Raw genomic sequence first — 12,292 nt, 5'->3', positions numbered from 1 at the left:
CGAAATAAAGACTGGACCCCATCCCCATCCCCCCTCGCCCCATGGCTTTCTCATCTTCAGCCTTGTAAAGCAGTCGCTGAGGGCATCCCCCATCCACATCCTCCTTTGAGGCAGATGTGGAAATTGCAGCTGAAAGGCTAAATCCTTGGGGAGAGCCCAGCTGTTCTGAGCACTGACACTTCCTTTTCAACAAAGCACTCCTTCCCCCAGCTTTTCTAGATGGTTTTCCAGATGGAGTGTTAGGATTTGATTAAAAGACTCTGTTGGTTGCAGAAGGAGCCAGGTGTCGTGGGTGATCACCTGGGCTGTGTACTCCGAGAGCCGGGGAGGGGGGCACCGCGTGCAGTGGAGAAGAGAGAGTTGCCCTAAGATCTGGCCCACGGGGCTGCAGCCACCTGTGCTGCCTCCCGCAGAGGTCTCATCCTCCCAGGCTCGTGGAGGTGGACGGTGCCTCCCCCCAGAGGGGGAGCAGGCAGAGGGGGGCCCTGCCCCATAGCAGCCTCATCGTCACTCTTAGCAATGAAAAGTTCTAGACAATGGAAGTGTTCTTTTGTTTTCAAACATTATTTTGTTATGGACAATTAGAGAACATAGCTGAACAACAGCAACCAAAAAAGTTAAAAGTCAGAGCCCTGTGACTGCACTCAGAGATGAGTCTGGTCAATCCCACCTGTGTGCGTAGCCTCCCGGGCTCTGTGGCCCTCACTTTACCACACATGTGTGTGCTCACGTACACACACACACACACACACACACACACACACACACACACACACACACACACACACACACACACACACACACACGATAGGCACCCAGGCTCTGAAGCCGGACTCCCTGGGCCTGTGGTGGGTGCTGATGCCTCGGGGCCCTGGGCAGAGTTTGGTCCGCTGTGCTCACCTTGCCTCTGGCCTGTTCAGACCGACGGGCACCCGTGATGTGACTTGTGCTGGGTTGAAGACCCCTGTTGGGATGAGCGTCAGCCACAATCCCGATCTCGTTCGCACACTCGGAGGGTTTCTGAGGCCTTTCACAGTCAGGATGCTCTTAACTCTTGATGCATCCTGTTGTATCATGAGGTGGCAAATAAAATGGCATTCTTACTTGATCGCCAGGAATGGTACATGCTATACGGGCCTCTGTCTACAAATTAAAGTCCTGTTGCTGGTTGCAAATTAGTCGTTCAGAGCCTGGGAATTATTTTCTTGGGCCATTAACATGTTACGTTTTTAAAAAATACCTTTTGGTGGGACCACAACTCTCTGGTTGGCCACAGCTCCCACCCCTTAGACCCTCTTGTCTTATGGCTGGTTTGCGTTCCTCATGGTCCTCATCTCTCTGCCTGCTTTGGTCATCTGAGTCTGTATCCCATCGCAGATTGTTATGACCATCAGTTAAAATACCAGGCTGGATAGAACTACACACACGATGTGACCGTGTCGGAGTCCTGGATTTGCCATCGGACTGTAGTTATGGAAGATGTAACCATTGGGGGAGGCTGGGCCAAGGGTATACAGGATCTCTCAGTAATATCTTTCCAACTTTCTGAATCTATAATTACTTCAAAATAAAAATTAAAACATAAAAGGCCTCATCTTGCCTGGGGTCAGGAGCTAGTTGCCTCTCTGGGGCGGTCAGTGTACCCTCCAGGTGTTTGAGTCAGGAGCAGTTCTACTGACCTGAAAGTTCATTTCCCATAAAAGGCAAACAAGTTCATTGGCACAAAGTTGGCTGGGATGAATTTATGTTCCTAACGATGTCCGTCCATGGTATATTCTCCATGACGTCCCGTCATTTCGTTGGAAGTTGGATTTGTATTAAAGTTTTTGGTCTTTATCTGTTAGGTCTGATGTTTAGAAAGTCGTAGGATGCTATTAAAAGATGGCTCCACACCAGAAGAAAAGCAGCCACTTGACTACCTTAGTGCTGGCTACAGAGTTGAAGGTGAACTAGGCAGCTGAGGGTGGGCCTGGATGGTGTGAGCAAACGAGCTGAGACCTGGCAGCCAGACACGGACACGACCCACCTGTCAGTCTGCCTGAATGATCCTGCCTCTTCTGCCTCTCGGACAACATTCTGCATGAACCGTTGTTAAATTAGGCCATACAGAAATGCACATCAGTTGCTTTCTCTCCCTTGTTTTAAGGTACTATGTGCCCGGAATTCACATGTGGGGATTAGCAGTAGGTTGGGATGAATGACAAGATCCGGCTTACGGGATCCAAGAAAACCAGCTGTACCAGCATGTCCATCAGGGAGTGTTTTCCCTCCCACAAACCTTCTCAAGACTTGTTAGTTGTTTAGCTTCAGACGTTCACTCTTCGTATCACAGGGAAAGTGCGGCCACGGATAGAAACACCTGTGACAGGCTATCTAGGGGGAGGGCGATAATTAAGAGACTCCATGTTTTACTTTCTCTCAAGCTTCTGAGATGAATGCACAGATCTCAGGCGACACCTAAGTATATGGTAGTGTCTGCAGTCGGTACTTACGTTCTTTCTGACAAATACAGGGCAGAAAAGCAAAATACAAACAAAGTGCTGTCTCTGTGGGCTGAGGTATAGTCAGGTGCATCGAAGACAGAGAGAACCTGTGATGGGCAGTCTGCAGTTTTTCCACTGAGCAAATGTGTGGCATATTCGTACCAAGGAATAGCATCTCCATCCATAAATAGACGGAGTCAGAAGCTTACCGTGGTGAATTGTTAAATGAGACAAGCCAGTAGCAGAAAAATTTATAATAGGGTCTGGTTTCATAAAGTAAACTCTGTTTAAGTGCACCAGGTTTGTAGTGACTATGTGAGCATGGAGGAGGCGTGAAATGTGTGTACCAGGTTTTTAACGTTGGTTACCATGGGGAAGGATGAGTGTGACAGTAAACAAAGGAGAAAAGACTTCAAACAAAAAACTTTAGAAGAGTGTGAAAGGTGTTTCATCTGTGAATAATTATATACAGTGTGTGTGTGTGTGTGTGTGCATGCCTGGAGAGGGAGCTGATAGGACAGATAGAAAAATGATAGTGGGGTTTACTTCAAGGTGTTGAATTTTTAGTGGATGTTTTACATTTCTTCTTAAATGTGTTCTGATGGTTTGAGTATTTTGCAATGAGCGTTTTATTTTTTATAATCATAAAAGACACCCAATCTTAAAGCTCTTTTCTTTGTGAGGAAATATTCCAGCATGTGTAAGAGCACACAGGCTCAAGACCTTGTTGGGGGAGGAGCAGGAAGAGAAGATGTGGAAGAGGCACCTGTCTCTGGGGTAGCCAGTGAGAAACCAGTTCTGAATCCCAAAAGAGACAGGGAAGGCAGAGAGACCTGGGCTTGTGTCTGGGCCGTGAGCCTTACGTATGACCTTGGCATTGGCCATGCCCTTTTCCATGCCCCAGTTCCTCTCCTGCAAAATGAGGAGAATTCTACAGGGTCATTGTGCCTGACATATCGTTAGGTACTTAACATTATTCAGTGTTACCATCGAATGAAGAATGGGTGAATGAATACACGTGTGCTTGATTCAGTGAGGTCACATGTGTAAAGTCTGAGCTATGTGGGTAAATACTCAACAAATGGTAGTTTTCTCTCTGACCCTCATGTCCTGTTCTGCAGCTGGGGTACCTGGGGAGTGAATTTAGTAGAGTGGGGTCTTGTCATCACCTGAGTTCCACGTTTCATTCTGCAGTCTTACATGGGGTGCCGCTGGAGTTGGTCAGCTGCTTCTCATTATACCTCACTTTCCTCATCTGTAAAGTGGGTGTTGTGATAATATATATCTTGGAAGGATTAAATGAGATACACAAAGACTTCACGTGATGCCTGGCGAATAGGAAGTTTTCAGTACATGTAGTAGTTAATAAAAATACTGAGTGTTCCCCAAGTAAACAGTACCTATTATGTGCTTCTGTAAATGGAGAGGATGCTACAGAGTGCCTGGCACAGAACAGGCCTCTAACAGATTGATTCAAATAGCCTGAGGGCAACACATGTCAGCATCCTGAATCTGTGGGCACCGCAACCAATTAATGCTTATTTCCATCACGAATGAACAGTTCTCGAAGGCATTCTGCAAACGTGCCTTTGCTAACATAGTCTTTTCCAGCGATGATCTCTAAAACAGAATATATTAATATTTATAAGATGCACATTGTGTATTTTTCTTTACACAGATTCTCCTCCTTCCTTGGGTCTAAGTTGCCAATTTTTAAATATATTTTTCTAACGTTCTTGTACCTGCAGAGAAAACGAGGTGCTCAAAGTCCAACTGAAGAAATACGTGGGAGCTGTCCAGATGCTGAAAAGAGAAGGTCAAACAGCTGAAGGTGAGGGGCAGACGGAGCCTGGGTGGGGAGGGGGCCACACCTTTTCATCTTCATCGCCCCTGTGCCTGGCATAGCAGACACTCAGCGTGGGATGAGTGCACGTGCAGATGAATTAGAAGAATGGGGCTGGCTAGGGTTCCAGAAAATCAGTTAAATGGAAAACCCTGCTCTGTATTCTTGCTAAATGCATAATATTATAAGACTTACTTGTCAGATTATTAGCAATACTGTATGAGTTTGTGTACTTAGGGAGTTTTATGTCTAGAGTCTTGAAACATTTGCAAGGTAGTGAACCTTCAGCACGATTGAGTCACATCAGGCCAGGGGTGAAAGCAACAGAACGCCAGAGTGGCGGAGTCAGAGCTATGGAGTTAGGCTGATCAGGCGCCAACCCCAGCTCTGGTTAAATTTCTTAATCTCTGTGTACCTCAGTTTTCTCATCTGTAGAATGAGGTTAGTTGACAGTGCCTACGTCATGAGGCAGTCCATGTAGACATCTTAGCATAATGCCTACTTAGAATGAGTACTGAGTAGATTTTAGCTATTATTATTAATACTCTTAATCAGAAATACAGGTAGATAGAAAAATGATCGTTTGACCAAGATCTCACTAAATAAAGTAGTGCTATATGCTTCCTCCCTGTGCGGTTTGCCTGCACTTTAACTGTCATGCCTCTACTAAAATGTTTCTCAGGTCAGCCTGAAGAAGGGATAGTTAATTAACTTTGACTCAAGGGTCTTGCAAACTTCAACCAACTGACCATTACAAGATTTTCTTAAAAATGAGCTCTGAGAGTGTGGACATTTTAACAGAGAGGTGGATGCTCCACGCTCACAGGTCTTGGGAGTCAACCAGACCTGGATTTGACTTCAGGTGCACCCTCCATGACTTGACCTCTTGGAGTTACTTTGCCATCTGGAAGAGGAAACGCCACACCAGTGTAAGAGGAAATGACACCAATGTCACGAGGGCTGTTGTGGGATTTTCCGAAAGAATGACTGCAAAGCTTCTAGTATGGCGCCCGGTGTATAGTTGGTGCTCAGTCAATGGTAGTTATTTTTCTGTGTCAGAGAGAGAGAGATAAGATCGGAGTCTGGATTTGGCTTGCGTAGCAATATCATAAAGACTTGAATTTTCTTTGGAGCTTTTGTGCTCGATCAGGTTCAACATGTTGATTTTTTGGATAACATACCTCGCCTTATTCCTGCTGGGTCTGTAACAGTTACCCGTCTGGGGGTTTCCATTGCAGAGTTAATCGTGTCTTGATGTGAGGGCTCATCCCCCTCTTCATACAGATACTGCTCGTGTCTCCCGGAACCCATCTCATTACGTGGAGTTACGTCTGCCCTGGCCTTCTGCCTTTTCACTTCTTCTCAGCTTTGTTCCCCCAGCACCTGGCTTTTACAGTCATTCATTCCATTCACTGTATGTTTCAAATGAGTAGTATATGTTTAGCCCTTTACCCTTTCCAAGCAAGTTCAAGTATATTCACATTTGATTCAGTAGCGCTGTGATGAGTAGGTATTTTCCCTCTATTAAAAAAAATTCATTATTGGAGGCTCAGGAGAGCTTAAGGGGGCTTGTCCATGGATCTGGGGTGGAAATGAACTTGGGTTATTTTCTTCCAAATCCCTCTTCTTTGCCTTATGAAGTTCTTAAACTAGTGTGCAGAGGCTTTTCCTGGGGCGCCTATTAAATATCTTCTCAGGAGATCTGGGTGGAGGCTCTAGATTCGCACGTCGAGATACGTGACTCTCCTGCAGCTGATCCGTGGACCACGCCATCACCTTCTGAGAAATCTACACTCTACCCACACAGAGCTTTGATTTGATGCAGTAAGAAAATTAAACCAGAGGGTTTGGGAAGCACCACTGGGCTTGCATTTGGTTTAAAAACCACAATACTGTAAAGTACATTTCTGAGTAGGAGCATTTTTGGAGTGAGTCCCCCCAAAACGGGTACACAGAACCTACAGCGTACAGAATGGTTTCTCATGGCAGCCAGAGTCCCTTTTCCTAAGACACAGCCTGAATGCTCTGAGCCAAAGCTAGGTATGAGATAGCCCTTAAATGGAACAGAGCAGGGATAATGAAGCACATTTTGCTATTTCTTTGCTGTCCCTTACCCCTCGGTTTCTTCCTGGGTCGTTTAGGAACATTTACTTTATCTGTGAGTCATCCTTAGTGGGAGGTCTTTATGAAAGCCCTCAGATGCAGGCACATACTGACCGATGCCCTGCGTTTGCTTGTTTAAGTCCTGCAGTTTATTCCTTCTTCCACTTAAGTAATATTCGTGAGCACCAGCTGTATGCCAGACACTAGGAAGCAGCCTCATTAAAAGGCATGCTTTCAAAAATTGCACTCTGGCCTTTCCAGAGCTTTCACCTAATTTTTAAGTGTGTCATCTACTACTCAAAGGAATTGGGACTCATTCCTCAACCCCAGCCAGATACTGACTCAGTTTGTTGAAAACTATTGATTATGTGCCCTGGCCAGGTTGGGGTGCCTTGGGGTGCCCTCGTCAGGCTTTGGTAGCTTGGGGTGTCCTGGCCAGGCTAGGGGGGGCTTGGGGTTTCTGGGGAGTTGGAGGAGCAGGGGCAGGGAGAGGTTGGAGAGGGAGAGTCCTTTCTTCCTGATCCAGGATTTCCTTGGCTCCTGACGTTAGGTGGACATAGAGATGTGCACTAGCTTCCCAAATTCAGGTGGGAATTCAGAATGCATTTTCCACGAAAGAAACCTTTTAGTTTGAGGATAAAGATTTTTCTGTCTTTTGGATGACAGATGGTTTATGAAACTGAGCTCATCAGTAGGGGAAAGAGTGAAGAGTCATTTAAGCCCCAAATGCCTTCAGGGCTGGATAGATGGCTGAGGGCTATATTGGGATCATTATATTCATAGTTGTTGTGGGAAGTGCTTTCAGGATTAAGAAAAAAAAATCAGCTTAAAATGGACCTTTAGAATAGACTGTTGACAAACTTTAAGAGGTTAGTAGGTAACTTTGTTTCAGTTCTGAGGTTATAATTAATCATGGCTGTTCTTTCCCCCCAAATTCTCTATGAAACACCGATGTAGGAATCAGACAAAAAGTGATCAAAATAACATTTTTTAAAAAAAATTGTGTTTATTTATTTTTGGCTGTGTTGGGTCTTCGTTTCTGTGCGAGGGCTTTCTCTAGTTGCAGCGAGCGGGGGCCACTCTTCATCGCGGTGTGCGGGCCTCTCACTATCGCGGCCTCTCTTGTTGCGGAGCACAGGCTCCAGACGCGCAGGCTCAGTAGTTGTGGCTCACGGGCCTAGTTGCTCCGCGGCATGTGGGATCTTCCCAGACCAGGGCTTGAACCCGCGTCCCCCGCATCGGCAGGCAGACTCTCAACCACTGCGCCACCAGGGAAGCCCCCAAAATAACATTTTTATTACTGTCAGTTGATTGGAAACTCCAGCTTGACCTGAAGACAGAATCACACTCCCCAATACATTGCCTCCCAGGTGTAGACCCAGGGACCCCCACTGTGAGGCATTGTTGGATCTGCAGAATTACACTCACCCAGCGGGGACCAAGAGGGAAGACAGTCCGTGGAGCTGTTTCCCTTTTTAATACATCATCTCCATTTGATTCAGGATCTCACCAGTCGGGTAGGAGGTGGGGAGTGAGGCCCAGAGCATATTATGATGGATGTCTCCCCATGGAAACATGGCCCAAGGTGGGGGCCCTTCGCTAAGAGCTGTGATGACCGCAGCTGCTGGTGCCTTCTGAGGGAGAGGCCAGGGCAGTGGGGCTGGGGCAGGAGTGTGGGTCAGTGAGTGGACACCTCCTCCATTACACCTGTCCATCTGGAGAAAGGCTGTGTCAATGGAAGGAAGGCTTATTTCACCTGTAGCTGCGACTGTTCTCCAAGGGGGTCACTTCATCCTATTCCCTGTACATGTCCCCATGAAAAAGGTAGTCACGGCCAAAACGTTTGGGAAACACTGTGCATTCTACACTCTTCTTGCACGTCATGATGGATGTTAGTGAATGAATGACCTCTGTGCCAAAGACACTGAGCACTGCCCAGGGCTACTGACTTAGAGGCCATGTAACTTTCTGTGCCCCAGTTTCTTCCTCTGTAAAAGGGGAATTGTAATAGTACCTTCCTTATAGGGTTTTGGGGGAAGATGAGATAGATGAGTACATGGAAAGCCTTTAGAATAATGTCTGATATGTAGTAGCCACTCAGTAAATGTTATAATTATTATTATTACTATTTTTACTATCTCACTTTACCTCTCCTGGCCCCTTTGAACAATTGTAAAATTAGGATTTATTAAAATAGTATATACTTTATAGCTTGTTGTTGTGGGGATTAGCTGTTAAGAGGTGTAATTCAGATAACATGCTGGGATCTAGAAAATGCTGTGGTGGACAGAATGTTGGTCCTCCAAAGATGTCCATGTCGTGATCCCCAGAATCTGTGAATATACCCCCTTACATGGCAAAAGGGACTTTTCGGATGTGATTAAGAATCTTGACATGGAGAGATTATCCTGGTTTATCCACATGACCCCAGTGTAATCACAAGGGCCCTTCTAAGAGAAAGGCAGGAGGGTTGGAGAGGGAGGAGGAGTGACAACAGGAGCAGAGGTAGGAGTGATGCACTTTGAAGATAAAGGAGGGGCCACAAGCCAGGGAATGCGGGCATCCTCCAGGAACTGGGAAAGACAAGGAAACAGGTTCTCCCCTAGAGCCTCTAGAAGGAATGCAGTCCTGCTGACACCTTGAGTCTAGCTTATAGGACCCATTTGAGCCTTCTGACTCCCTGAACTTCAAGATAGTAAATCTGTGTTATTTTAAGCCACTAAGTTTATGGTAACTTGTTACAGCAGCCATAGGGAGCTCATATAAATATTCAGTTAAGTTGAGGTATTGCCTGGATGGACATGGGGATCATCTAATCATCTTATGGAGCTTGTGGTGGGAGGTTGATGTCTTAAAGGTTGGTTTTCTTGGTCGAAGGTCACCTGGTAGACAAACTTGGGACCTCAAGGGAGAGCTGTGGTCTTTGATTTGCAGCCACATCTGGGACAGGAAAGCACACCACCCCTCTGCCACACCCCTTTGTGCAAGGTGTGTTTGGCCAAGACGGGGAAGTCCTTGTCCCAGGTCACACTCACCCCACCCGGGGGTCACTTGTGTCAGCCCTGGTGGATGATTCCTGTCACCAGCCAGCTCTGGACATTGGAGACGAAGCCTCCAGAGCTGTATGGTTGTGGCCTTACTGTCCGGTGGACCCTTGGTGTTACTGTTTGGGTGTGGTCATTGTTGCGTGTGCAGCTGGGGAGTCTGGGTTCTCTGAGTGTCCCGTGGCGGGGGTGGGGCTATTCTCATGAATGCTTTGCTGCATGTTGGGTTTCTCCCAGGCTCTCCCAAGGAGCATTTGCCTGTGAGTTGGAGCTTGCTCTCTGTATTAAGGAAGAGGTTCTCCTACCAGGGGCAGCCGAACGTGGGATTCCGGAAGTGCATGAGTCTGCCCTTGTCACACGGCTCTGGTTGCCTCTCCCGTCTGCCTGTGCACGGTGGACATCTGCGGCCTCGCGGTGTCAGGTCCCACGTGCTCCAGTTTTCATCAGACCAGTGTCCTCGCTCAGGGTCAGCGCAGTGAGGTAGGTGAGGCTCCACCCTCCGTTCTGCACTTGACCTCAGCTGACTGGCTCCAGCCAGGTCTCGGGACTCTACTAGGCTGTCAAGAGTTCTTTCTTTCCTGTTGGGCCTGGAAGGTTGGGGCCACTGTGGTTACCTTGTCTCCAGGTGGAGCCTGGGCATGAGGCCGTCACACGGAGAGAGAAGCTGGGCTGAGAGGCAGAGAGGAATCGGGCTGATCGTGTCCTTCGAGCCCCTGAATCCAGCAGTGCCTGGCGTGACTGTTCAGCCCTGAACGTACTATTAACAGGAGCAGTAATTCACCAACCTCCCCTGCCCCTGTTTTTGAGCTTGGGTTGGGTTAACAAAGCTCGTATGCTCCACGGCAAAAAATTAGCTCTTAACTGGGTGCAGAGTCCATTCTGTCTTCATGAAGCACTGTTATTTCTCTGGAGTCTTTCCCAATCCACAGTGTCTGTCTCTGTGATGTGAGGCCCTTCCTCCCGGCCGCCCTCCATCTCATTAGGTCCACTCCACTGCCATCACCTGTCCCGGCCACCGCAGTCCTGTTCCGTGGTGATGGATTTTAACACCACAAGTGCTTGTCGGCATCGCCATTTAATTCATCTGCCGTAGGCTCAGGGGCAGAGGGAGAAGAAATGGCCTGTTGCTGGTGGCAGTCAGAGTAATTGGCAGTGAGGGTAGGAGATCCAGTGGGAGGAACTTGACAGATGAGGGAGGCTTGGGAACAGTTTTAAAAATTTACTCTAAGAAAAAAAAGAAACAAAAAAAGGAAGTCATCAGCCTGTCTCCCGTGTCATGTCTCTGCCTGCGTGTGTCATGCCCACTGATGCCCACTCCACTGCTGCCTCTGCTTCATGCCCTCCCCGGGGTCTCAGTTTCCCTGGGCTCCCAGAAAGTGGGGAGGGACAGTTGAGAAGCCTAATGCTGTGAAGATGGACGGTCACGGGCGAGAGGATTCCTGGAGCTCGCATGTTTCAAGGGTGCATGCGGTGCTGTGTACCCTTTTGTCCTTCAGTCTCAGTCACCGCAGGTGTTGGCGCCTCCCCTTGGGTGGCCACATGTTCTTGCCTGCTGGGTGCACAGAGGTAGGGATGTCTTTGTTTGAGGCAGGCTGCTTTGGTTGCAAGGGAAGCAAGGTCATGAGTCTTGTGTGTATGTGTCTGTGTCTGGTTCTAGTGGGATAAGCGTGGGACCTTGTGGAAACACTGATAAGATCTCATCACTCTGCTGTTTAAAACTCAGTCCAGACTTTCTGACCATGGCTTGCGGTACTTGGTGTGATCTGGCTCTTCCCTACTTTCCAGCCCCACCTCCCCTCACCCTCTTGTTCCCTCTCTCGGCCCCAGCCACACCGGGCTTGACTAAGTAATACATCAGGGCCTTTGCACTTGCTGTCCTTCTGCTGGAAAGCTTCTCCCTCAATCTCTGAATGGCTGATTCTGCCTTGTGAGGCAGTTTCCGTTCAGATGTCAACTCCTCTGACCTCCCTGCCTCTCCTTCTTTCTTTGTTCCATTACTTCCTTTATCTTCATCACAGCAGCTTTATCAGTACCTCACAGTGTCTGGTTGTTTATTCCCTTCCTTGTTCACTGTCTGTGTTCCACCCTGCAGTGTACAGTCCACAGGAGCAGGGACCTTACCTGTTGTTCTTCCCGGCTGTGTTCACAGTGCCTTGCACAGTGCTTGACCCAAGGGATGTGCTCCATAAAAGTTTATAACATGGGGCTTCCCTGGTGGTGCAGTGACTGAGAGTCCGCATGCCGATGCAGGGGACGCGGGTTCGTGCCCTGGTCCGGGAAGATCCCACATGCCGCGGAGCGGCTGGGCCCGTGAGCCATGGCCGCTGAGCCTGCGCGTCCGGAGCCTGTGCTCCGCAACGGGAGAGGCCACAGCAGTGAGAGGCCCGTGTACTGCAAAAAAAAAAAAAAAAAAAAATTTATAACATGAATGAGCAGAAATCCAAGAGGAGCTATTGTAGGACCTGGCCTCCTGGCATTTAGGTGATTGAAAACCCACGGCAGCCAGGGAGAGCTCAGCAGTGGGCGAGGTCACGGGTCTTCATTCTAGGGCTACAGATAATGTGCTGTACCCTGTGTAACCGCTTCCTTCAGTTGTGCCTCCAACCAGATTCTTCTGATCACATATAGTTTTGGCTCCTTGTGACTACGGTTAGCACATGACTTTGACTCTTCCAGGGTTTCATCATTCAGAGATCTTTTGACTACAAGAGTCATAAAGTCCAATTCAATGTGTTTTAAATGAAAACAATGGAAGTCCAGGAGTGCCTGTCTCCAGGAATGGCTTGATCCAGGGCCTCAAACAATATCATTAGGAGGAT

General features: G+C 47.9%; 1 protein-coding gene across 6 annotated transcripts in view; it reads left to right on the top strand.

The window, feature by feature from the left end:
• Positions 1-12,292, top strand: part of SNX29 (sorting nexin 29) — a 552,359-nt gene that overhangs the window by 198,579 nt on the left and 341,488 nt on the right. For all 6 annotated transcript variants that reach the window (XM_067706614.1, XM_067706617.1, XM_067706618.1 and 3 more), the window contains one exon: positions 4,232-4,314. In XM_067706614.1, coding sequence (XP_067562715.1) covers positions 4,232-4,314 — 83 coding nt within the window. The remainder of the gene's footprint in view (positions 1-4,231; positions 4,315-12,292) is intronic.

The sequence above is a fragment of the Pseudorca crassidens genome, chromosome 15 (genome assembly GCF_039906515.1).
Source record: "Pseudorca crassidens isolate mPseCra1 chromosome 15, mPseCra1.hap1, whole genome shotgun sequence".
NCBI lineage: Eukaryota > Metazoa > Chordata > Mammalia > Artiodactyla > Delphinidae > Pseudorca > Pseudorca crassidens.
Note: the sequence above shows the minus strand (reverse complement) of the source record. Positions and strands in the feature narration are given on the sequence as shown.